Source organism: Spodoptera frugiperda, chromosome 7 (genome assembly GCF_023101765.2).
Source record: "Spodoptera frugiperda isolate SF20-4 chromosome 7, AGI-APGP_CSIRO_Sfru_2.0, whole genome shotgun sequence".
Taxonomy (NCBI): Eukaryota; Metazoa; Arthropoda; class Insecta; order Lepidoptera; family Noctuidae; genus Spodoptera; species Spodoptera frugiperda.
In genome coordinates, this window is record NC_064218.1 from 5,699,962 (window position 1) to 5,727,285 (window position 27,324).

At 38.8% G+C, this 27,324-nt stretch overlaps 2 protein-coding genes across 52 annotated transcripts in view; one reads left to right on the top strand and one right to left on the bottom strand.

The window, feature by feature from the left end:
• Window positions 1–193: 193 nt before the first annotated feature.
• LOC118266439 (enolase-phosphatase E1) lies at window positions 194–4,425 on the top strand. Of its 2 annotated transcripts, none has more exons than XM_035579902.2 (4): window positions 194–377; window positions 803–893; window positions 1,374–1,499; window positions 2,091–4,425. In XM_035579902.2, the coding sequence occupies exons 1-4, from the start codon at window positions 289–291 to the stop codon at window positions 4,074–4,076; spliced, it is 2,292 nt and encodes a 763-aa protein (XP_035435795.2). In that variant the 5' UTR covers window positions 194–288; the 3' UTR covers window positions 4,077–4,425. The 2 variants fall into 2 exon arrangements, with proteins under 2 accessions (XP_035435795.2, XP_035435794.2); XM_035579901.2 differs by having other exon boundaries at window positions 196–377; window positions 800–893.
• Window positions 4,426–5,083: 658 nt separating this feature from the next.
• Window positions 5,084–27,324, bottom strand: part of LOC118265809 (titin) — a 40,626-nt gene continuing 18,385 nt past the window's right edge. The window contains exons 3-7 of one of the 50 annotated variants that reach the window (XM_050694954.1): window positions 14,157–15,352; window positions 13,461–13,547; window positions 13,244–13,286; window positions 12,828–13,156; window positions 5,084–12,641 (exon numbers count right to left, since the gene is read on the bottom strand). In XM_050694954.1, the coding sequence (XP_050550911.1) occupies window positions 5,326–12,641; window positions 12,828–13,156; window positions 13,244–13,286; window positions 13,461–13,547; window positions 14,157–15,352 (8,971 nt within the window). In that variant the 3' untranslated portion in view covers window positions 5,084–5,325. Of the gene's footprint in view, window positions 12,642–12,827; window positions 15,353–27,324 lie in introns of all 50 variants that reach the window. The other 49 variants (XM_050694977.1, XM_050694972.1, XM_050694968.1 and 46 more) reach the window with 49 other exon arrangements.

Here is a 27,324-nt window from a genome sequence, read left to right on the forward strand (position 1 = left end):
CCCTACCATATGTAGGTTTTGAGACAAGTTTTGGTGTCAATATACAAGTATATACAAAATTACAGCTGGGTATCTCGAATTCCGAGGTGAATTCCTAAATTGACTGGACTATTGGTACCTATCACATAGACGGCTTTGTAATTAATTCAACCTCATTGCTTGGATGTGTTTTTTTAAATAGATTCCAACTGGCTGGAAAAATAAAATCAACTGTCAAACTAATTCAAATTTTGCGCTTAATTGTCAAATTTCATATTTTTTAAGTGAATTTTGTGTGACTTTGCAAAAATGCGTTCTTGGTTTGTATTGGTATTATTTGGGAGTCTACTCGTACAGATTCTCAGCAGACCGCAACAGGCCGAGTACAGTAATGACAGGTAACATTGGTTTTTACATGTTAAACTATTTTTCTCGATAAGTAAAATGTAAAGGGAACAAATAGAATGCCGATAGAAAGTCCATACTTTTATTTATGCATACTAAGATTCATACGAAATCAGCGTTAAATTTACTCGATAGTCTGATGATGACTAACCTAAGTCTAAATGAGCTGGGTTCCTCATTCCGGGTTAGTACCTACTAGAAAAGGGTAGCTAAGCAGCACTACATAATGTACGAAACACCAACAACGTCATGATATAATTGTATGTAAGTACCTGTTCAGAAAGTATTGGCAATATATTCCACATATTTCATAACCTACCAATTATCTCCATGATGTGTTGATACATCATGGAGATAATGGTAGGTTACTAAGTAGGAGGTCAATGGTTGAGCATTCAGTACATGTTCATTACAGCAGTGACGTCGATGAGGCAGAGGAAGAAGAAGAGAGTGAACCGGCTGCCGAAGACCTTCTGAGTGAAGAAGATGAATCCCGCCTGACTGAGAATGTAAGTTACACCTTTTATAAACTTATACTAGCAAGCGTTTTTATTGGCCGTAGCGTCTTGTTTTATGGCCTATAGGCCATAGATGTAGGTGTATATTTTAGTACTTGTAGCACTTCCCGTGGGATAAAAAGTACCACTCAAGTTAGCTCATACCAAAATTTCATTAAAATCCGTTCAGTAGTTTCAGCGTGATTGACAGAAAAACAAACAGTTAATATTAATTTGACACCTATCGACCAATGTCTCGATTTTGATAGAGTGGCAAGTGCGACCAAAGAGGAAGGCGTCTCAGGTTTGATCCCGAGTGGGTCAAAGTACCTGTTACTAAGGTTCTCGTTATTTCTAAGCAACAGCATGAAGTCGTGAGATTGTACCTGTAGTATGGTAATAAGCTCACCATATAGGATTGAAGTTTCCCAATTTTTTATTTTGTCTCTATACCTATCACAGTTCAATACATGTTTGTTACATGTTTTACAGGAGCCTGGTGTTCAAGAGGAGGCGGAGGTGCCGCGCAGTAGACACCTGCTTGATTTAACAGAGAGCCGGTACCTACAACGCAACACCGCCGATGACCGCCTCGCCCGAACCAAAACTGATAATGACGTATGTTATTTCGATAACCAACACAAGCTTCATTTATTTTTGGTTGCTATTTTTTCATCTTATAAGTAACTATAGTTGGCATTATCTAAGAGGTCAACTCGGACGTTTGTGCTATGTAACGCTATAACTTGTTTTGAACATCCTGGAACCGCAACGTAAAAAATGAAAATATCTAATTCATAATATTAATTCATTACTTCGTTACTCATACACTTTCATAAAGGATATTTATAAGTATCTTTATCTTTATATTATAGAAAAGCATTTAAATACAGGAAGTATTCGAAGAATAAGAGGCTGCCATTACAATTTCAAACCTTCTGGCTGGTTACCATAGTGATGTCACGTGTCAGATCTATCGTATAGAAACGAATTATTTTTACAAGATATGACTTTGTAATCGGTCATAAACAGCAACCGATATTATTTACCTCACAGCTCACACTAGATGAAAACTGTCAGAGTTGACTTCTTAGATTGTGCGGACTATAATGAAATATTTCTCTCATGTCAAATGCTCAACAACGTAATTAACCACTATTTTATTGCTGACATTCAATAAAGTTAATAATTGAATGTTACTTTTTACAGCTTACAGATGCTAAACTCGACCGAACTCGAGAAACTCGTGAGGACAGCCTTGAAGCTTCTCACTTCAACGAACCCCTCCAACAATTTCCCAGAAGCCGCCAATCAAATACATATATTGAATCCACCGACGATCAGCAAGAAGCAACACAGCATCTGACCAATCGTGATGTCAACAAATCCAATCGTGTCATACAGGACCCAGCAGACAACCAGATCAATAAAAGAACTGTTGAATTTGAAGGCCAATCCAACGAAGAAGGTGAAATGTTGTTTGAAAAAAATAGGGACCAAATAAGCAAAGCTGACAAAAACGTATACAGTAACAGTGACGCTTCTGACCCTAATGATCAGTCACGGTATTATAAGCGGTACTACAACACCTTGCAAACTGAAAATAGAGATAATATGATCGAGGACAAGAATCGTGACAATGTGCCTTACGCCTCTCGAGATAGACGTGATATAAAAGAAGCTGACCCAGTAGATACTCCAAATGTATCCAATAATCCAGGCAGTAAGGAAAACAATGAGAAAACAGACAGCGAGGATGAAGAGACTGCGATCAAAAGACATATTAAAAAACTGTCTGGAGATGAATTAGACCAACTTCTAAATTCTCTCACAGATGAAAAAAGAGAGCTACTGAAGAAGATAATCGATGACGTAGATGGAAGCGACAATGCATTCATAAACAAACGAGAAATAACTAAGAAAGCGGGCGCTGTTGAAGAAAATAACTATATTGAAAACTGTCAATCGGATCTGAGTAAAGTACAAGGTGGTAGTCCTGTTTCAGATCTAAATACCGAACCATCCCCAGTGACAAACAGTGAAACCACAGAAATTAACAATAAACAACCAGAAGGGGGACCAACTGAATCTGTAGACTTATCCACTCCAAAGACCGCTGAAACCAGTGTTAGCTCCGCCAATAAAGTAGAACTACGTAACGATGAAGCTATTCAACAGAAAAAATCAGACAGTAGTCTAAATACATTCACTATCAATTTAGACCCGAAGAATCAAGGCGAGATTGTTGCTAATGTCCAAGTTACAACGAAAACAGAAAATAAGAGAGAAGTCAATTTAGATGATTTGGAAGCATTCGATGAACCCAAGGTATTGGAAAATGATTTGAGTCTTCAAAACGCACAAGACTATGGTGGTGAGCAGGGATACTTCTGTCCTCAGGAAGATAGCTTATCTAAATTAGATGACGATCAACAAATTCACCAAGAAGGTAAAGCTTATAAAAGAGAAGCTTATCCTGAGAAGCAACCTGATTTATCAGAATCTATGAAATCATTGGAGGAATCGTTCCCGAACTCAAATTCGTATGAAGATTCAGCACCTTACTCTGGTCCACTAGTAAGAGTAAAACGAAAAAATTCCGACCAAATCATTAAGAAAAGAGCAGCTGGTCTTTTGCCAGATGCTAAAGTAGGGTATTTTCCGTACAAAGCAGAAAATGAGGATGAGGATAACGATGAGGGCAATGAATTCGACGATGAAGGTTTCTACGACCGCACTTCTAACTTCGCCAATGGCAACAAAGCTTTAGAAGACGAGGTCGAAAATGCTGACAACGCTATACCAACTAAAAACACTATTGATAACTCAAAACTCCCACGAGAAAATCTAGAAAGTGACACGATGAGCCTCGGCTCGGATACTGACAGTGTTTTATCTGGCGTGGAGGGCGTGGATGACAATCTTATGTTTAGTAGCGGGACAAGAAACAGGCGCACAGCTAAAGATGGTCCTAATGGGTCGGCGGAGGCTAAGTTAGAGCCGTCTACTTCATTACTTGAAAGTGAATTAAAATCTGTTTCAGAAAATTACTTCAATGCTCCACATTACCAAGAGAATGATGCATTTGGGGCTCTCCCACGAAACTATGATGGTGACTTAGCCAGATACAAGAGAATAAGACGGGTGAAACAGTCTCACAATACCCAAGAACTTGCTGCTCCTTCTGATGGCTAGCAGAGAGGTAAAAGGTGACATTAAATAATTTTTAAGTATTTTGTAATTATGTTTGCGTTCAATACATTAGTTTGTACTTAACTTTAATTTACATTATTTGTATTACGTATTTGTTTATAAGTATTCAAATATTAAGGTTATTTAAAAAAAGTTATTTTTCTATCGTACAAAATTGTAATATAAATTTCTAAAACTTTAATATGTAAGGCATACGTTATGCTATATAATTCATTTTAAAGTCGCTAAAGTGTTTCGATACCTATATTAAACTAACAAATTTTAAATAACCATGTATAATTTTTAGGTACTGTTATGTAAACGTTTATAAATAAATAGTCTAAATATGTGAGCTTTTTATTTTATTAATAAATATTAATCTTACTGTCTCCCCTTTTTTAAGAGGGGCAAATCATCCAACGACTTCTCCCGCCTTGGGCAAGGCAAGAGAGAGTGTCAGACTCTGACTAAAATGATAGCCGAATCGTCGCACGTGCTGACAACCTTGTGAGCTTTTTTATCTTTCTCAGCTTTCACAAGGTCATGGGGGATGGCGACGTCGATTATCATCGCACTTGTCGGTCTATTACCACTATAGCAGGTTTATTGGCTACAATAGTATTCCCCCTTCCCAATCCCCATTTCCCCAAACCCTTAAATTCTATCTATATATCCTAACATACAAAAAGCCGGCAAAGCACGTGTATCGCCTCTGGTGTTTCAAGTGTCCATGGGCTGCGGGGATTGCTTACCATCAGGTGACACGTCTGTCGTTTACACCTCCATAAAAAAATAGTCTTATCAGTAATGAAAGACCGACCCCAGTACAATGTGATGTGGCCGTTCTCTAGAACTGGGTTGGGGACACTTGTAGTACAGAACCTCAGATACCGTAGGTCAATAGTGAAAGCAAGTCCAGCATAATTATTACTTATTACTATATTCGGTATGTTGGTTGATCAAATACAACAGAAACAGTCCCTAAAACAGATTCAAATAAAACAACTCCCTTAATTATATAAAAGTTTATTGCATGGCAATGTTTGACAAAACAATATAGAAACTTGTTAAATTAACAAATTATTACATTATGCATAATAGTAAGGCATGGTTAATTAAGACTAGCAGGTTAGAATGCGTGTAAAGTAAATAACATAACATTAACAGGATTACATTAAATAAGCTTCATAATAATTAATAATAAGGAATGAAATATTTTTAGCCTTTTCTAGGCTGATACTACAACAAGTATTTATTGCTGCTGCGTTATTTTTGTCGCGTAAAACTTATGTTCGCGAGAATCACGCGTGTGTTTAAAAGGAGTGCGTCCAGATTCGATCAATGTAGCAGGACAAGTTCCATGAACGTGGGATGTGAATTCTCGCTTGTAACTAGTGCTGCCGTCTCCCAAGACAAAATGAGAAGCATTTCCGTGGCGTGTTACGCGTTCCACGCGCTCAACTCGTTCGGTTCTATCCGTTTTCTGAGCATGTTCGGAACGCGAAAAACTTCCATAAGATCGAGCTTCTGATTGACCGTAGAAATCACCACCTACTCTCAAGTTATCTCTAACAACTCGTGTATTCTGACGGTCAGTCGCCAAAGTAGACTGCCCATCTCTTCTTGTTTGATTGCGGCGAGCGTCCGAACTTTCATGTTGTGAAATGACAGCCATGTTATCTCTTGTTGATCTGTGCATAGAACTAATGCTTTTTCTGTCTGTGCTGTGCGTGGAGTTACTAATGTATTCACCTCGTTCGCAGAGATTACCGATGCTCTTTCTCTGTGCAGCAGCTGTGGAACTTATCGAATGATGAGCTTCTGTGTTTGAATGGACGCCTTTGCGGTGTAAAATTGCATTCGATGAATTGGAATCGGATACCAAGTCAGAGGTGCGTTTATGATGTCCGCTACGCGAAGAGCTATCGATTACGTTGGCCGGAGGATCATTACCACCACCGTGCATAGCTCTCTGGAATTCTATACTCGTTTTTGTAACGCTGTCACTCAATTGATTTCTGTTCGTCGAATGTTGAGATGATCTTGAAATGTGTTGTTCAGAATGAGTCCCTTTGTGGACTTGTGTTGACGAGGTGACGTTTCTCTGGATGTGACTCTCTGATACGTGTCCTTGGTTGGATTGCCTGCCAGAATAATCAGATGATGTGATTCTCTGGGTCGAGTCACCTCCTCTAGTTATGTGACTGTCAGTGGTTGAGTGTTGGGTATTTTGACCAACATGATCACGAGAAATATTTGAACTGCCAACAATTCTTTGTGTTGTGTGGTGTTGATTTGTTATATTTTGACTTGAAGACGAAGATACAACAGATTGTGCTGATGAATGTATTCTTTGAGTGTTATCAATAATATGTTGTTGGTTGGATCGAGAATGTTGTTGATCCACAAGAATAGATGACCCGTGTGGTGTACCTCTTGGTCCTGGCGTACCTCTTGGCCCTTGTGTTGTATTATTAACTTCGTTAGTAGAAGACGTTGTGACGTAATCAGATGACACTGTTCGCTGCGTCGTGTTTGTGTCGTTTCCTACTTGCCGAGTGCGGCTTGTACGATCTTCGACATCTCTCTTCGGTGCAGATTGCTGAGGTGTGGATTTTCCGGAATCTTCAATTACATCCACTTCAACGTTTCGTGTTACATTCACCCATTTACCTCCTCTAAGCTTCTTTTCTGTTATTTGCTTAATAGTTTTTGTTGTTGTAGTAGTGACAGTTTTCAGATTTTTAGTGTCAGTTTTATTGACTACAGTCCTATCTGTACTACTACGAGACACAGAACGATCTGTTACACCAACAGTTCTATGTTTGTCAGGAATGTTATCTTGGGGTGTCGTCACCCGTTCGACAGGTTTCGGGGACCCGCTACGATCAACCACATCGTGTGATGTAATAATATGTTTGCCGTGCGTACCAGAATGAGTATGCTTTGTAGTGGAATGATCGGTAGTGATGTGGGACCGCCTCACGTGTGTCTCCGAGTGAGATGTATGAGATTGATCATCGCGATGTACATGAGTGTCATGACGAGACACTGTTTGAGATTTAACATCATGATCATCACGACCAGTGACAGACTTAGTTTCTGTAGTCTTTCTTGTGGTCTCATTTGTTTGCGTTTTGCTGGTATCATGCTTTGTTATATCACCATTGGTGTAAAGGTTGTCTTTTGGTCTTACAGGTCCTGACTTTTCTGCAGGGCTCCATTTCTGAGGTCCTGGTCGTTCAAAATCACCTTCTGGCCTCAAATTATCTTTAGGCCTAACCTGAGCTGGAGTTTCTCCTGGAGCCCACTTTGTTGGAGTTCGTGAATCCATGCTACCTTCAGGATACAAGTTGTCCTTTGGTTTAACTGGACTTCGTCTATCTCCAGTCTCCCATTTTGGCCGTGACGGATAACTAACATCACCTTCTGTCTTCAAATTGTCTTTAGGACGAACTTGAGAAGGTGTCTCTCCTGGGGCCCATTTAGATGGTGTACGTGAAACCATATCACCTTCAGGATGTAAATTGTCTTTAGGACGAACTTGATTTGGTGTCTCACCGGGTTGCCACTGAGTTTTAGGCCTATCAGTGAACTCACCTTCGGGATGCAAGTTGTCCTTTGGCCTTACTTGTTCAGGTCTGTCACCAGGTGCCCATCTAGGTTTAGAAGGACGATCAAAGTCACCCTCAGGTTTTAAGTTATCTTTTGGTCGAACTTGTGCTGGTGTTTCACCTGGAGCCCATTTTTGAGGAGTACGCGAATCCATATTGCCTTCAGGTTTTAAATTATCTTTAGGCCGAACTTGACTTGGTGTCTCACCAGGCTGCCACTGAGTCTTAGGCCTATCTGTAAATTCACCTTCAGGCCGTAAGTTGTCTTTAGGTCTCACTTGTTCGGGCCTCTCAGACGTTTCCCACTTCGGCCGTGAGGGCCTATCAAAATCTCCTTCTGGTTTTAAGTTATCCTTTGGGCGTACTTGATCTGGCGTTTCTCCTCGCTGCCATTGAGTTTTTGGGCGGCTTGGAAAATCTCCTTCAGGTTTTAAGTTATCCTTTGGCCGTACTTGTTCTGGCGTCTCTCCTTGCTGCCATTGCGTTTTTGGGCGACTTGGAAAATCTCCTTCTGGACGTAAATTATCCGGATGTTTAATTAAATCAGGTCGTTCAGATGGCTCCCATTTCGGTCTTGATGGCCTTTCAATATCACCTTCAGGTTTCAAACTATCAGGTTGTCTAATCGGAGTTCGTTTTTCACCAGGTTCAACCTGTTCCTTAGGTCTTTTTTCAAATTCACCTTCGGGTTTTAAATTATCGCGATGGTAGACAATAGCAGACCTTTCACCCTTAGTCACCTTGTAATCATCCCTTCGCGTGTGATCTTCAAAGACTCCTTCAATTTTCAGGTTGTCTTCTCGTCGAGTCAATTTCACTCTTTGTCCTTTAACGACACGATACGTATCAGATGAACGGACATTTTCCATTGTACCTTCCATTTTCAAATTATCTTCATGTCTTACAATAGCAGCGCGTTCACCTACGACCTTATTGTAATCAGTTTTTTGTTTCATATCGATAAATTCTCCTTCAATCTTTAAGTTATCTTCTCTTCTAATTATATCAAGTCGCTCAATCTTTTGACGTTGGCGTAAATCAACATCTCTTTCAATAGTGATGTTATCGACTTGTTTAAATGGTTTACGTCTCTCAGCTGGTTTAGATGGAACAACCTCAGGTTTGTAAAATTTACCGTCAGGTTTCAAATTATCTTGAGGCTTCACAACAGGAGCCCTTTCACCTTTCGTAGCACTGTAGTCATTTCGAACAGTTAGGTCAATGAACTCACCTTCGGTTCTCAAGTTATCTTCGTGTCTCTGAATGACAACCTTTTCGGTTCTCTCTATACGCTTGTAATCATCTCGTGAACGATGAGTATCAATGGTTCCTTCCATTCTGAGATGATCTTCATGTTTAACTACTTCTACTCTGTCTCCTCTGGTTGCAGTGTAATCAGTTCTTCGTACTACTTCCATGTCTCCTTCAGGCTTCAAGTTATCCTCTGGCTTCTTTTGAACAGGTCTTTCACCAACAACATGTTTTGGTTTCTCAGGTCGTTCAAATTTACCTTCGGGTTTAAGATTATCTTGTGGCTTTTTGGGTGTTTGCCTTTCAGCGGGTTGCCATTTATCCTGCTTTGGTTTTTCAAACTCACCCTCTGGCTTCAAGTTATCTTTCGGCTTTTTAACTTCGGGCCTTTCTGCAGGACGCCAATCGTCTTGTTTAGGTGTTTCAAATTTGCCTTCGGGTCTCAAATTGTCTTGAGGTTTCTTAGGCGTTTGTCGTTCAGCAGGACGCCACTCATCAGGTTTAGGTTTCTCAAATTCACCCTCTGGTTTCAAATTATCTTCAGGTTTCTTTGCAATGGGTCTCTCAGCTGGTCGCCACTCATCTGGTTTGTGTTGTTCAAACTCTCCTTCTGGTTTGAGATTATCTTTAGGCTTTTTCTGAACCGGGCGCTCTGCAGGCCTCCATTCATCTTGTTTAGGCTGTTCAAATTCACCTTCTGGTTTGAGATTGTCTTGAGGTTTCTTTTGCTTAGGTCGCTCAGCTGGTCGCCATTTTTCTGGTTTGGGAGTTTCAAAGTCACCCTCAGGACGGAGATTGTCTTGAGGTTTCTTAGGGGTTTGCCGCTCAGCTGGTTTCCATTCATCGTGTTTCGGTTGTTCAAATTCACCTTCAGGTTTAAGATTATCCTTTGGCTTCTTTTGAGTCACTCGTTCAGCTGGACGCCACTCCTCTTGTTTAGGAGTATCGAATTCACCTTCGGGCCTCAAATTATCTTTAGGTTTCCTTGGAGTTTGTCTTTCGGCAGGTCGCCATTCGTCATGTTTTGGCTGCTCAAATTCTCCTTCCGGTTTAAGATTATCCTTAGGTTTCTTCTGGGTAACACGCTCTGCTGGACGCCATTCATCATGTTTCGGTTGTTCAAATTCACCTTCTGGTCGTAGATTATCCTTGGGTTTCTTCTGAGTGACACGCTCCGCTGGCCGCCATTCGTCCTGTTTGGGTTGTTCAAAGTCACCTTCAGGGCGTAAATTGTCTTGGGGCTTCTTAGGTGTTTGTCTTTCCGCTGGACGCCATTTGTCATGTTTTGGTTGTTCAAATTCTCCCTCAGGCTTAAGGTTATCTTTAGGTTTCTTCTGGGTGACTCTTTCTGCAGGGCGCCATTCATCATGTTTTGGTTGTTCGAAGTCTCCTTCGGGCTTAAGGTTGTCCTTAGGTTTCTTTTGTGTAACACGCTCTGCTGGACGCCATTCATCCTGCTTTGGTGTTTCGAATTCACCTTCAGGGCGTAAGTTGTCTTGAGGCTTCTTAGGTGTTTGTCTTTCAGCGGGACGCCATTCATCATGCTTCGGCTGTTCGAATTCACCTTCTGGTCGTAGATTATCTTTGGGTTTCTTCTGAGTGACACGCTCCGCTGGCCTCCATTCGTCCTGTTTGGGGGTTTCAAATTCACCTTCAGGGCGTAAATTATCTTTAGGCTTCTTGGGAGTTTGTCTCTCAGCGGGACGCCATTCGTCGTGCTTCGGTTGTTCGAATTCTCCTTCTGGTTTAAGATTATCTTTAGGCTTCTTTTGTGTAACACGTTCTGCTGGACGCCACTCGTCTTGTTTTGGTGTTTCGAATTCACCTTCAGGACGAAGATTGTCTTGAGGCTTCTTGGGTGTTTGTCTCTCTGCGGGACGCCATTCGTCATGTTTCGGTTGCTCAAATTCTCCTTCTGGTTTAAGGTTATCTTTAGGTTTCTTCTGAGTAACACGCTCAGCTGGACGCCATTCATCATGTTTCGGTTGTTCGAATTCCCCTTCTGGCTTGAGGTTATCTTTTGGCTTCTTTTGAACTGGTCTCTCGGCTGGACGCCATTCCTCCTGTTTAGGTTGTTCAAATTCACCTTCAGGCTTTAAGTTATCTTTAGGTTTTTTCTGAGTGACTCTTTCAGCTGGACGCCATTCTTCTTGCTTAGGCGTCTCAAATTCACCTTCTGGCCGCAAATTATCGCGTGGTTTGGTTGGCGTTTGCTTCTCAGCAGGACGCCATTCTTCATGTTTAGGTTGTTCAAAATCACCTTCAGGTTTTAGGTTATCTTTTGGCTTTCTCGGAGTTTGTCTTTCTGCTGGACGCCATTCTTCTTGTTTTGGTTGTTCAAATTCTCCCTCAGGTTTAAGGTTATCCTTAGGTTTTTTCTGGGTGACTCTTTCTGCAGGGCGCCATTCATCATGCTTCGGTTGTTCGAAGTCTCCTTCTGGCCTTAAGTTGTCCTTAGGTTTCTTTTGTGTAACACGCTCTGCTGGACGCCATTCATCTTGTTTTGGTGTTTCGAATTCACCTTCAGGACGAAGATTATCTTGAGGTTTCTTGGGAGTTTGTCTCTCAGCGGGACGCCATTCGTCATGTTTCGGCTGTTCGAATTCTCCTTCTGGTTTAAGGTTATCCTTAGGTTTCTTTTGGGTAACACGCTCAGCTGGACGCCATTCATCATGCTTCGGTTGTTCAAAGTCACCTTCTGGTCTTAGATTATCCTTGGGTTTCTTCTGAGTGACACGCTCCGCTGGCCTCCATTCGTCCTGTTTAGGGGTTTCAAATTCACCTTCAGGACGTAAGTTGTCTTGGGGCTTCTTGGGAGTTTGTCTCTCAGCGGGACGCCACTCTTCGTGTTTCGGTTGCTCAAAGTCACCTTCGGGTTTAAGATTATCCTTAGGTTTCTTTTGAGTAACGCGTTCTGCAGGACGCCATTCATCCTGCTTTGGTGTTTCGAAGTCACCCTCAGGGCGAAGATTGTCTTGAGGCTTCTTAGGTGTCTGCCTCTCAGCAGGACGCCACTCTTCGTGTTTCGGTTGCTCAAAGTCACCTTCAGGCTTAAGATTATCCTTAGGTTTCTTTTGAGTAACGCGTTCTGCAGGACGCCATTCATCGTGTTTTGGCTGTTCAAAATCTCCCTCAGGTTTTAAGTTGTCTTTAGGCTTTGTTGGTGTCTGTCTTTCCGCTGGACGCCATTCTTCGTGTTTTGGCTGTTCAAATTCACCTTCTGGTTTGAGATTGTCTTTAGGTTTCTTCTGGGTAACACGCTCTGCTGGACGCCACTCATCATGTTTAGGTTGTTCAAAATCGCCTTCAGGCTTAAGGTTGTCCTTAGGTTTCTTTTGTGTGACACGCTCTGCTGGTCGCCATTCATCTTGTTTAGGTTGCTCGAAATCTCCTTCAGGCTTTAAGTTATCAATTGGCTTCTTTTGTTTTGGCCTCTCTGAATGTTTAGGTCCATAAGTATCGTGGGAAACAGTATGACTGTCAAACGTGCCTTCCATGTGTAAATTATCTTTTCTTATTATTCTCTGTTGCCTTACATCAATTTCTTCGTATGTTCTATATTCTTCTTGAGAAGTAGTAATTTTTTCGAGCTCTTCTGTAGAATAAAACTTTTCAAAATCTTCTTTCGTCCACGTTCTTCGACGAACTGGTTTTGTTCGTTCCACTGGTTTCTCAGTATACTCCGTGCGAGAAGTTGTAGTATCTGGAATGTGAGATTTATATTCATTAGATAAACAAGGCACAAAGCTTATTGATAATACTGTTTGCTAACTGTAGTTAGAGCCTCAATTTGAACTTTACAATTGATCACAAATTAATGTTTTATGTAAAACGTAGGATTATATCATGAATCTATATACTTTTAAAATAATAAAGAATGATACATTACCTGTAAATTCTCCTTCTGTAATAATGTTGTCAGTTCGACGAATAATTTCGGCTCGCTCACCAATAACGACTTTGTAATCTTCTGTAATAGTTCGTCTAGTTGTGAAATCTCCTTCAGGCCGTAGGTTATCTTCGGGCTTTTTCACCACCGCCTTTTCAGCAGGAACAAACTCATCGGGTTGGCGCTTCGTGAATTCACCTTCTGGTTTCAAATTGTCAGTAGGTTTCTTTTGTTGAGGTCTTTCAGCTGGCTTCCATTCATCCTTCTTAGGTGTAGTGAATTCACCTTCTGGTCTCAGATTGTCTTGAGGTTTCTTCTGTGTAACACGTTCAGCGGGACGCCATTCATCCTGTTTTGGTGTTTCAAAGTCACCCTCAGGACGAAGATTGTCTTGAGGCTTCTTAGGTGTTTGCCTCTCTGCTGGACGCCACTCGTCATGTTTCGGTTGCTCAAATTCACCTTCTGGTCTTAGATTATCCTTGGGTTTCTTCTGAGTGACACGCTCCGCTGGCCGCCATTCATCATGTTTGGGTTGTTCAAAGTCACCTTCAGGTCTCAGATTGTCTTGAGGTTTCTTCTGTGTAACACGTTCAGCAGGACGCCATTCATCCTGTTTCGGCTGTTCGAATTCACCTTCTGGTCGTAGATTATCCTTGGGTTTCTTCTGAGTGACACGCTCCGCTGGCCGCCACTCGTCATGTTTCGGTTGTTCAAAGTCACCTTCAGGCTTAAGATTATCCTTAGGTTTCTTCTGAGTAACGCGTTCAGCAGGTCGCCATTCATCATGTTTGGGTTGTTCAAATTCACCTTCAGGTCTCAGATTATCCTTAGGTTTCTTCTGTGTAACACGTTCAGCAGGTCGCCATTCATCATGTTTGGGTTGTTCAAAGTCACCTTCAGGTCTCAGATTATCTTGAGGTTTCTTCTGTGTAACGCGTTCTGCAGGACGCCATTCATCATGTTTGGGTTGTTCAAAATCTCCTTCAGGTTTCAAGTTATCCTTGGGTTTTGTTGGCGTTTGTTTTTCAGCGGGACGCCACTCTTCGTGTTTTGGCTGTTCAAATTCGCCTTCTGGTTTGAGATTGTCTTTAGGTTTCTTCTGGGTAACACGCTCTGCTGGACGCCACTCATCATGTTTAGGTTGTTCAAAATCGCCTTCAGGCTTAAGGTTATCCTTAGGCTTTGTTGCAACTGGCCTTTCAGCAGGTCTCCACTCCTCGTGTTTCGGTTGTTCAAAGTCACCTTCCGGTCTAAGGTTATCTTTAGGTTTCTTCTGAGTAACTCGTTCTGCTGGACGCCATTCGTCTTGTTTGGGTTGTTCAAAGTCACCTTCTGGTCTCAGATTATCTTGAGGTTTCTTTTGTGTAACACGTTCAGCAGGACGCCATTCGTCTTGTTTGGGTTGTTCAAAATCACCTTCAGGTCTTAAGTTATCTTGAGGCTTCTTTTGTTTAGGGCGTTCAGCTGGTTGCCAGCGTTCTTTTTCAGGTGTTGTAAATTCACCTTCTGGTCTTAAATTATCATCAGGTCGACGAACAGGAGCTCTGTCACCAGGACGCCATTCTTCTGGCCGACGTTTTTCAAAATCACCTTCCGGTTTCAGGTTATCTTCGGGGCGTTTCACTGGAGCCCTTTCACCGGGCTTCCATTCTTCTGGTCGACGTTTTTCAAAGTCTCCTTCTGGGCGTAAATTGTCCTCAGGACGGCGAACAGGTGCTCTTTCACCTGGCCGCCAGTCTTCCGGTTGCCGTTTTTCAAAGTCACCCTCAGGTTTCAAATTGTCTTCTGGTCGACGTGTAGGAGCTCTATCTCCAGGACGCCACTCCTCAGGTCGTCGTTTTTCGAAGTCACCTTCAGGTTTCAAGTTATCTTCAGGACGTTTGACGGGAGCCCTGTCACCAGGTTTCCATTCTTCTGGTCGACGTTTCTCAAAATCACCTTCTGGACGTAAATTGTCCTCAGGACGACGTACCGGTGCCCTATCACCTGGCCTCCAATCTTCGGGCTGTCGTTTTTCGAAGTCACCCTCTGGTTTCAAGTTATCTTCTGGGCGGCGAGTAGGAGCTCTGTCACCGGGACGCCATTCTTCAGGTCGTCGTTTCTCAAAGTCACCTTCAGGTTTCAGGTTATCCTCGGGTTTTTTAGGCTTTTCCCGCTCAGCAGGTCTCCATGGTTCTTTTTCGGGAGTTGTGAATTCGCCTTCTGGTCTCAAGTTGTCGTGAGGCCTACGGACGGGTGCACGATCACCCGGACGCCATTCCTCAGGTTGCCTTCTTTCAAAATCTCCTTCTGGCTTAAGATTATCTTCGGGTTTCCTTTGTTTAGGTCGCTCAGCAGGCTGCCACTGAGGACGCTCTGGTTCTTGGAAATCACCTTCAAGACGAAGGTGGTCCTCGTGGTGGACAGCAGTAGTACGAGTCACGTGTTTCTCGTCGTAGTCGCGTTTGTACGCGGAGACCACGCTGGTCGTGTGCTCCACATCGAACAATGGCTCCGGGACATCGTTGTGTGGGCAGCGATGACGCCTGCAAATACAAAAACACGAAATTTATATTCACGAAAGATATACCTATAATTTAAGATATTTAATAAGAGTTAGAGTATGTGACATTAATGTACTTGTTAACTAAAATCACACCTTTTGACACGATATGGGTGAAGAGAGAGTGGGAATCTTCTGGGCAGCGGCAAAGGTGGCAGCGTCAGTGAGTTGGCCATCACACGCGGCCATCGCGCTCACCTCGCCTGCCTCCCTTACAGAGACACTAGACTATGGTGCCGGAAGCACTGCATGTCTGTTCTCTATTCTGGCTCAGCGTACTCATTACCCGGTTGATCTTTCTACGATACATTTTATTAATATTTACGACCCTAAAACTTAACAGTTCAAAATGCCACCAAAGGAAACGAATATAAACTGGACTCTTAGAAATCTTGGCACAGACGAAGCGGTTTACATTAACTGAATAACAAACTAAAGTTGACGTTAAATAGAATTAATTTGGCTACAGCAGAAACCTTTCGCTATTTGAATTTGAATCACACTTTTATTGCTAGCAAAAGAATATTTCACCCAGAACTTTTTTTACTTCAATTTCATTTATTATTTAGCGTGATTTGTGGACATGGAAGTGTGTTTGTTTATAGAACCCAGCGGCTTCGAGCTCACAGCGCGCACTGCCGTGTCGTGCCGGCTCATGAAACTGAAACGGCTTCTCCTATCAACAAGTCGGTACGTATGTATAGAACACACAACAATTAATGGCTGTCTGACATAAAACGAAAGAGACGTTCTAAAAATGTAATTTAGCTTAACCCACTTACCTAGTTATTGATTAGGTACCCATAAACTATTAATGGTATTGATTGAGACGTCTAAGTTCTAAGCAATGTGGACTGAAGGCTATCAGTACTCAATTAGGTATGTGTGTCATAAAAATCAACATAGATCGTTTGAATTCAATAGAATCATACTCTTCAAGCTATTTTATCAATCATCCGCTTTATAAACGTGAATATTTAATATGTATTGGCGTACTTCGTAAACCTACATGTCTACATGTAACTCTACATAATGTTACATTGTCAATGTAATCCTTTCATGAAATCTGACACAATCGAATAGGCCGAGTGACCGCGTTACTGTTGCCATAGCAACGGCTACTGAACCTTTGATGAAACTACTCGAACTACATACAACAGTAACGTACGACAAAAGATATATTTAGAGTTACCTTAATTCATTTATATTTTGTCAATCTTCTACATATTATTGATTCCTGTTTATAAATAATACAATTTTATCAAACAACTCTCCTCTCACACAAGTTTACGATTATTCACGCTAATCCAATCAAACATTTATAAATCTGACTAAAGCCCAAAACAAAGAATCAGTCAATCTTAAGTTGCCGCATCAACATTCCGAGCTCACGAGCTCACACACTCATTCATTTCACTGTTCTTTCATCGCTTCGCTAAATTAAGCGTTGACGTCACCGTCGACTTAAACTCAATTACAGTGTTCACTGTTCAAATCAAGCTATTTCAACCAGGCCTACAGAGTGCATGAGTGTAGGCTGCAGTTCGCAAGAGGCAATCCAGATATAGCAATGAGTCAATGGAACGCGAATATGGCGACCCCCTTTCCACTCACAAGGAGAACCACGTAACCTCTTCGATGGCAAGGGTATGTAAGGCATACGATACAGTATGTATAAATAAAGCTTTGTCTGTGTATTAGGTTCAATGAATTGATTATCAGGTCCCAGATTTGTTATAAGGAAAAAACGTTTTTACAATTTCACGAGATTATGAGATAGAAGACGCACGAGGTCTTAATGTGTGCTTATGTTCGTAAAATTATTTAATACTAGCTGGCCCGACAAACTTCTTGCTCTTCAAACATTTTTTTCTCACCTTTATACCTTTCCTGAACTCAACATTTCCTAAATCGATTTCGTTCTCGAGTTTTAGCGAGACTAACGAACAGCAATTGATTTTTAAATATGAAGAAGATTATTCCTGCTTATATATGTACTTGAAAATGTCTATATTAAAACATCTCTATTAAACTTTTCCTCCAAGAAAACTTATTTTAAGTATATGTTACTTTAGTATATTTTCCATTAAAGGAACTAAAACGACGATACTTTTCTTTCATATCAATATGTAACTGCTCAAATACGAAACAAGTAACCAGATACTTGGAGATATCGTGTCCCTTAAATATTAAGGGTTGGTATTCTTCACAGTTTAATAGGTTTGCTCCAGTTTTTATAGTCGCCTAGCGATGGCGAACAAACACATCCCTGATCCCTTACGCCTTTGTTCCGATCAATATGCTGTCTTTATAAAGGTCAGTATTCACACGACCTCACATGTGACACTAGTGTCATAGTTTTATTTACCTTTTCCAATGTATTTACCGTGTAATTTCATTCAGACTGATCGATGAACCATGTAGTTAATAGTTAGCCAGGTAAAGTCAGGCTGCCATTGAAAATAAAAGAAAAGCGTGGCAAAGGTCGTGTAAGTAATCAGTTCAGAGACTGAAAAGGGTTTGGTAGCTGGAATGAATCTGTAATAATATGATCTAGATTTAGATAATATGGACCTATACCTATATAGATAAGGATATTATTAATAGTACTTTGTCCCGGGAAAATGTGTCTCTTGGGAACAAACTACTCCACAAATAATAAGCAGCATTTTCAATTTTTTCCGCGGTCTATGTTGATATATTAATTCTTTGTTTGTACCTTAGAATCTTTTATTTTTTATAGTTTTATCGTTTAAAATATTGTAATCTATCAATGCCTGATTATTCTATTTTGTTATCAGCCGATATCTTGAACCGAAATCAGTCTTATGCGATACAATGTGTGGGCGAAAATTACCGGTGTGGGATATCTTTCGCAAAATAAGGCGCGACTGCATTTTAATGTGATACAGCTAACTAGTTATAAACCGACCTAATAGTACTAAATATAGCAAAAACTGTGTGGCCATGTGTATACGCGTATATAACAAACTACCCACAGAGCTTAAGTGCCTTAATGCTAGTCTATTTAAGAAAAAACTATACAAATGGCTCAACCAACATAATTTTTATAGTCTTAAGGAATATTTAGATTAAGTTTTAGTTTTTTAATTAGGCAGTATTTTGCATGTTGTATTACCATAGATACAAACTCACATTTCTGTGATAATTTGAAATATTTGCATGCTTATAATTTAAGCAAAACATGTGAATCCCATTTTAATTGTAAGACCTTTATATACCATGTTTTGAAGCAAATAAATATATTTCTATTTCTATTTCTATTTCTACAGTTTACCAAGCCAGTACCAACATTTATATGGATATTTCAAAACAGCCATGTATTCACAAACTAATCTAGTAGTTTATACGTCATACATGGTATATTATGTATGTTTGTTTTTTCTGTTTGCAACTCAGTACCAAAAACATTCTCTTTTCTCCAATTCCTAAGTTACCTGACACATATCTATCTAATGTTATTGTATTTGGTAAGCCATATACATACAATAATAAATAATCCTAACTATGCAAATCATACAAAAAGATTAGGTTAGAATTTTTACGCTTTGTTTGAAATCGATTTACAATGAGACAAATCAATTAAGCTTTACCTCAAGACCATGGTTGCAAATCACAAAATTCCAATACGTTTTAAAGGTCACATAATTAATTTAAATATACGTCCATATCACGATTCACGAAACTATGAAGCATTGAGCGACGGCAACTGACTTTCCACCGCTTACGTTGCTTGCACTGAACGGAATACGTTATTAGAGAGATAACAATTGGATTTTTGTTTAACATATTGATAATTGTTGAGTAACACAAATGAGTTTAGTTTTAATATTTGTTCCTGAAAATTTAACTAGTTGTCATGATTGTTTTTGGTTGTCATTGTAACTGTGTCATTCTTGCTATGTATGTCTTTATTATAATAAAACGTTCTTTTTAGATATAAATACTGTTGTTCATTTAAGAAATACTCCGTAATCTAACAGGTTATGGGCCCAGGAGGTTCTGTAATTGATATCTAAAAGAAAATAGCAAAGAAAAAGTTACAATCGTATTTTGAGAAATAATCTCAAAATGGAGTCCACGCGTATGAACATGGATAAATTTGACGGAAATAACTTCAGACAATGGAAGTTTCAGATAAAATGTGCCCTGAAAGCAAAAGGGATTGATATTTCAGTGCCGAAACCGTCTGAAAATAGTGTTGAATGGACAAAGAACGATGGCATGGCGATGTTCATCATTACATCTTCGATGGAACTCAAGCAAATTACTCTGGTGGAAAATTGTGAAACAGCTCAGGAAATTATGACGAAACTAGAATCTATATATGAACAAAAGAGTGAGTTATGTAAAATGTTAATCCATGAAAAATTTTATCAGTACAAAATGTCACCGACTGACAGCGTAGCTCAACATATTTCGAAAGTAGAATCGTTAGCCAAACAGTTGAAAGAAAGTGGTGAAAATGTCAGTGAAATGGCTGTGATTACAAAAATACTTGGAACACTGCCACAGAAGTACAGATCACTTCGTCAAGCATGGATGTCATTGGATCCAAAACAACAGACTCTTATCAATCTCACTGCACGATTGTTAGATGAAGAAGCTAGTTTGCAATGTGAAGAAGAGCAAGAAACTGCTCTCCTTGTGGCCAACAAAAGTTGGAAGAAGAGCTCTAAGCAAAGTGAGCCAAATAAAAATGCTTGTAGTTCAAATCAGAATAACAACACTAAACATAGATTTGAATGTTATAATTGTGGAAAACGAGGACATTTTTCTCGAGAATGTCGTTATCCAAAGAAATCCAAGAACAGAAAACCTCAACAAGAAGGTGCAAATATGTTAGCGTTCAATGTAGAAGAAGGTTTACATGAAGCTGAACAGAATGCTTGGATTTTAGATAGTGGTGCCTCCGCACATATGACCTACAGAAAGGAGTTCTTTGCAGAACTATTTGAATGCAATCAGAAATCATTGACATTAGGAAACAAGCAGTCAGTGGAAGTAGCTGGCATAGGCAAGGTTTTAATAAAGAGATATGTCAATGGACAGTGGGAGTCCAGTGAACTACATGATGTATTGTATGTTCCGAATTTGCGACGAAATCTATTCTCAGAGGGTGTGATTATGCGAAAATCATACACCATTGTTAAGAAAAACTCCAATGCATTCATTTACAAAGATAAGAAGTTAGTATTGTATGCAACAATGACTGAAAATAATCTATATGAATTGAAAATAAAAGCTGTAATTTCAGATACATGTAACTTGGTACAAAATGATAAAAGTAACATGAAAATTTGGCACGAAAGATTGGGACATATTAACATACAAAATATCAGGAATATGAGTGCTGAAAATACAGTAGAAGGCTTGAATTTTGACAACAATGATAAAGCTGATTTTGTCTGCGAAGCATGTGCTTATGGAAAGCAGTGCAGATTTAGATTTCACAAATCTGTAAGAGGAGAACTACAGCCAGGTGACCTTGTATATAGTGATGTCTGTGGTCCAATGAGTCATACATCTGTTCAAGGTGCAAGATACTTTGTATTGTTCAAGGATGCTGCAACAAGCTTCAGGCATGTATATTTTGTAAAGCATAAAAGTGATGTGATTGATATATTCAAGAAATATAATGCTATTATCAAAAATAAATACATGCATAGTATCAAAATATTGCATACTGATAACGGAAGAGAGTATGTAAATAAATCCTTCAAAGAGTATCTAAGCAAAGAAGGTATAGTTCATGAGTGTACTGCACCTTATATACCTGAACAAAATGGGCGTGCTGAAAGAGAGAACCGTACCATTGTAGAGAGTGCACGTTCCATGTTGTATGCAAGAGATGTGTCACTGGAATTATGGGCAGAGGCTGTGAATTGTGCAGTTTATTTATTAAACAGAACTTCTTCCAGCCAGACTCCTAAGAAAACACCATATGAACTATGGAATGGCATCAAACCTCATGTAGGACATGTGAAGGTATTTGGAAGCATTGGTTATGTCCATATTCCTGATCAACTAAGAACAAAACTTGATAAGAAGAGTGAGAAAATGATACTAGTTGGGTATGATAACAACAATTATAGGATGTTCAATCCAGAAACCAAGAAGATTAAAATATCTAGAAATGTTATTTTTGAAGAACATAATGTTCCAGAGAGAAGGAAAAATATTGCACAAATATATATTGATGATGAAGAGAAGACATTAGAACAAGAAAATCAAATGCAAGAAAACAATCTAGAGAATACTAATTTAGAAATATCATCATCAGAGAATGACAATAGCATGTTGAGTTGTAGTAGTAGTAGTGACCCTACATATGAACCGTCTCAAGAATTAGATGATGAATTAATTGCAAGGAATATAAATTTGAGACCTAGAATTAATAGAAGATTTGAAGCAAATCTTGCTGAACTGTCACTGCCTCAGACATATGCTGAAGCAATGAAGAGTCCACAAAGAAATGACTGGTTGAAAGCTATTGATGAAGAATTGCTTGCGCATGAAGAAAATAATACTTGGACTCCAGTCGAGAGGTCTGGTCAACATACACTTACTACAAAGTGGGTTTTTGCAATTAAAAAGGGAGAAAATGATCAGGTAAGACGATTCAAAGCTCGTTTATGCGCACGAGGTTTTAATCAAATTAAAGGTATAGATTATCAAGAAATATTCTCTCCAACAACGAGATTCGACTCTATAAGAATTGTTCTTTCTATTGCAGCTAAGTATAAATTAGAAATTCAACAATTTGATGTAAAAACTGCTTTTTTGAATGGGTACTTAGATGAGGATATTTTTATAGAAGTACCAGAAGGAATTACATTTAAAAATGATTGTATCTTAAAACTTAATAAATCATTGTATGGTCTGAAACAGGCATCGCGTTGTTGGAATAGAAGATTCACTGAATTTTTAGTTAAGTATGGTTTTGTGCAATCTCAGGCTGACTGTTGTGTTTATGTAGGTATTTTCAATGGGGTAAAAGTAATTCTAATAATTTATGTTGATGATGTACTTTTAGTTTCTTCCAGTTCCTCAATGATTAAAATAATTATGAAAGATTTGAAACAAGAATTTAAAATAAGGGAACTAAAATTGAAATATTTTGTGGGAATGGAAATAGAGAGAGTAAATAATAGTATCTATATTTGTCAAAGGGATTACATAGAACAAATAATAGAGAAGTTTTGTATGAGTAATTCAAATCCTGTCAATACCCCGGCAGATGTAAATGTTGTTATTTCAAAGAAAGTTGATGAAGATATTGTTAATTTTCCATACAGGGAGGCTATAGGCTCCTTATTGTTTTTAAGTTCTGTTTCAAGGCCTGACATATCTTTTGCTGTAAATGTTTTGAGCAGATATGTAAACAATCCAAGTCAGCAACATGTAAATGCACTTAAACGTGTTATTAGATACCTAATAAATACCAAGGACTTATGTATAACTTATGGAGGAAGTAGTGATCTTACTGGCTATTCAGATTCAGATTTTGCAGGCGATATTGATACGCGTAAGTCTACTACGGGTTACATTTTCATTTTGAATGGGGGACCAATAACGTGGTGTAGCCAGAAACAAAAGACTACTGCTCTCTCCACGACAGAAGCAGAATTTGTAGCTGCATGTGAGGCTGCAAAGGAGATATTGTGGTTAAAACAATTATTGTTAGACCTAGGTGAAAATATTATATCTGTGCCGTTGTATGTTGATAACCAGAGTGCGATCAAGCTGATCAATAATCCTGTTTATCACAAGAAAACTAAGCACATAGATATAAAGTTTAATTTTATAAGAGAAAAGGTTGAGGTTGGTGTAATTAAGATAAATTATATTCCTAGTAATAGTCAATTAGCTGACATATTGACTAAAGCATTACCAACTCAATCTTTTATCTATTTAAGAGATCAGATTTTGTTTTCTTTTCCCACTGTTTGATATGTGAGTTTCAGTGGGAGATTTATTTTTTATTGTAGTTAAATTTTAGGGGGAGTGTTGAGTAACACAAACGAGTTTAGTTTTAATATTTGTTCCTGAAAATTTAACTAGCTGGCATGATTGTTTTTGGTTGTCATTGTAACTGTGTCATTCTTGCTATGTATATCTTTATTATAATAAAACGTTCTTTTTAGATATAAATACTGTTGTTCATTTAAGAAATACTCCGTAATCTAACAATAATTTCACGATCGCTAGCTGCCGACCGTGTCGCCTCAACAACTCTTATCAACCGAGTTCACACTTTCACCTCAACGGATTATCGCGAATAGTTGTAATTAAAGTAAGTAGTTACCACGGCTAGTGCAACTAATTTGTCATACTAATAACTCGTACATTTACACAATACAAGTGCCACTCGTATTGTTTCAATTTTAATGGAATGCGTGAAAATGCAGCTTGTAGTTAAAGTGTTTATTGTGGAGGAGTGCCAAGGTTTTACGATATGAAGAACATTTTTATTTCATTGGATTTCTTACTTTGGTTTGATATTTCATGGAACCATGGTATCTATAAATCGTAATCCATTAGCTATCTCTCTTGGTCCTTGGTTAACTATAAAGATAAAATGTTATTTAACTACAAAGGCTACATTAAAACATTATAGTTGCGATATATGCGCCCTGCCTATTGAAACTGTTTCAGAAGCTACTAGCTAGGGACTAAAACTGAAGGCTATTCCTCATTTCCTACCAACCCACCGCAGGGAAATAAACTAAGTAGGCAGAAACTAGATTTATTATGAAGTAATCAGGAAATAGCCGCTCGATAACGTCATACAACTTGATGCAAAGTGTTCCGTTCATAAAACACGATCTTTTTATACTTAATTGAACAAAATGCTGAAGGTTGTAGGATATTTTAAAGGATGATAAATGGCTATTTGTTGTTTATAAATAAGTTTTATTTATCTTTTTAAATTGAGGTCACTGCAAAAGGCCTACGCGGACCGCAATGAATGAGATTTCGTGAATCAGTGGCAATGAAGGGTTAAAGCGAAACAGACCCTGACATAAGTGCATAAAAATATTTATGACTTCACCACTCCCCGAGTTAACATGTTGTCCATACTATTTATGGTTATTCTGCGAACAGATCAAGTCAACACTTTTTCACAGACGATTATTTATTTTTAATGCGGTTTCTTCAGAAAATATAGCTACGATTTACCAATAAAAAAAAAATGCCGTTGTTTGAAACCTACTTAGGTTTAGGTTATTCTTATAACACAATACGTACACGTAAATTTTTCGTATCTTACTTTACAGCATATGTAATTAAATATTTGCAAAACCTAGAGCTGTTAGCTTATTCAAACCTCAAAACACTAAGCAGTTGTTATTGCATAAGTAATTGACATCTAAAGTGAAAGCTCCCAGGCAAAGCACGTACCAAAGTAGCCTGTATGTATTTAATATTGCAGCAACAACACAATATCTTCATATTGGTATTCACATAACGAAAGGTCTTCGTTGTCAAACATTTCAAAGTTTGCGAATAGCTCAAAGCAATCCGGTTGAAAAATCAACGCACGTTTGAGCACAATCGTTTAGAATTTAGTTGGAATCCGAAGTCACGGGGGTCAGTAACCCAAGTTTATTAGATAGATTAAATGTACTTACCTAACTTGTATATATTTATTATCTACACAGACATTGTGAACAGTGTTTTAAAGACATTTTATTTCTATTCTTAGACTTTACAAGTCAAGAAAGTCATGTTTGCATTTGCTTGAACTATTAAGCTAAACAGTTGTCAGTGCATCGGTAATTTACTATTCAAGCTGCATAGTGCACATGCACATATGTTAAATCGTGAGTCACAGAGAGAGCATCAGATGACGGGGTTGGTGCCGTCTTGCTATATCGGGACGGTTACTCAACGACCAACGTTTCGAATGTGCTCAATTCCACTTAGAGGCGAGCTTCGCCCTAAGCTCAGAGCTCTGACTAACGAGATTGTTTTGAAACACTCCAACGCTGCAATTAGCTTGTTACGACATTTCCAAAGAATAAAAGAGCAGTACTATGCAGTTATGTTGAGTTAACTACGTTAAAGTAAGTATGAGGTGATATTACTGCTAATGGCCATACCCTTTTCTTAAATAATAATCATTTTAGGTACGTTTAAAAAGTATCTGAACGACTAATTTTGTTTTTAAAGTAGGTTAGGTAAGTCTAAATAATCTGGGAAACTAGTGTCGATGCATGGTTCCTAATGCAAAATCTTTTTTTTTTACAGTGCGTGCCTTATTAGCTAGGTATTGTCCTTATAAAAAATAAATGTCCCTTTAATAAAGCACACCGTTCTAGGTGTTGGAAATGTTTATTATTACTTCATTACCAGACCAGTCCACCTGCTAAAACAAATTATGGCATTATCTACCCCAGAATCAGTCATGGTGGACAGACCACCGTGGGATCCGAACACGTATCTCTGTATGTTCACTATACTAAAAATAATTATAATTTAGCATTCCATTCACTGTAGTACTTTTCATAGCTACCACTAAAATTATTAATTCTAAGGTGGATGGGTGAACAAATATCATATTTTCCTTGTAAATTCGACAATCTGGAATGAAATTAGGTTGACTACATTTTTGATAAGAATATAGCTATAATTTTTTAGCAGATCGCACTTTTTCGAATATTTAAGTACCTACCTAATATACATTTACGTAAATCCCATTTACATATTCCAAATACATTTTCGCAAAACAAACACTGAATGCACCTATTGTATGCACGAATTTGGTTGAAAACGGTTCAAGCTGAGTTCTTAACATACAATTTTGGTGGTTGTCAAAAAACTCGTCCCCAATGCGCAGGAGTTGGAAAGTTGCCTTAAGAAGCCACCCAAAACCGGCGCGACACCAAACTTGTAGGGGAAAGTGGGGGAAACACGAACACCTAAGGGAAAATATTAATAAAACAGTGGAATCAAATCACAGAGTTTCTTTAATTATTAAATTATAAACTTTAATTATCTAGCTAACTTATTAATAATCAACATAATTATTTTTTTTAATAAAATATAACAAAATGACCGAAAAACAAAACCCTTAGTGTTCGGTTTTACCCAACTGATGTCGGGTAAAGCCGAACACCAAGTGGGGTAATCACGTACTAACATTACTAAGGTAAATTGTAGTTTTTGGAACACAAGTATTTGCTGCTCTGCCAATGTTGAGTTTCGTGGTTTGAACATCGACTATAGCCTTTTTGAGATCCTCTAAACTGTATTTAGTTTCAGTTTTTCTTTTATAATTACGGGGCATCTGAAACAATTTATTTGATGTTTACCATTATCAAAATCACCCAACAACATAATTTAGTGCCACAAAGAAATCAACATAGACTGGAAAACACTATACCCTATTTGACAATGGCTAGTTGGAAAAAATTATGAACAGGGAACTAACAAAAAAAGGAGAGAGGAGTAATGCCGAACGTTCGAGATTACCCGACATGCAGCGTTCGCCTTTACACCACCGGGTCGACAAAAATAAAATGGAAAAAATATTTTAAGTTATAAAACTTTTACCAAATGCGTCACTGTCATTTAAATGGTTTAGTATGTAAGTTTCCCACTACGTAAAGGTTAAATAACTATTCTCAATAGAAATAAAGCTACACCAAGTTCAATTTATCAAAAACTTACATCGAAAACATTGAAAATATTAAAATTGACATACCTTGCAAAGTACGTGCGTCCGTGTCTCCCGTGTCGTTGACTGGCGCTGGTGGTGGCGTGATCTCTGAATTACTGGCGATTGATACACGACTATATCTTTCTAACATATTAAAACTATTGGGTTCGGGTTTACCTCGCGTTCGCGTTTACCCCACTTTCCCCTACAGCTGTGTAATTTACAGCGTCACTATAAATGGCCATCTGACTTATTCTGACGAGAAATAA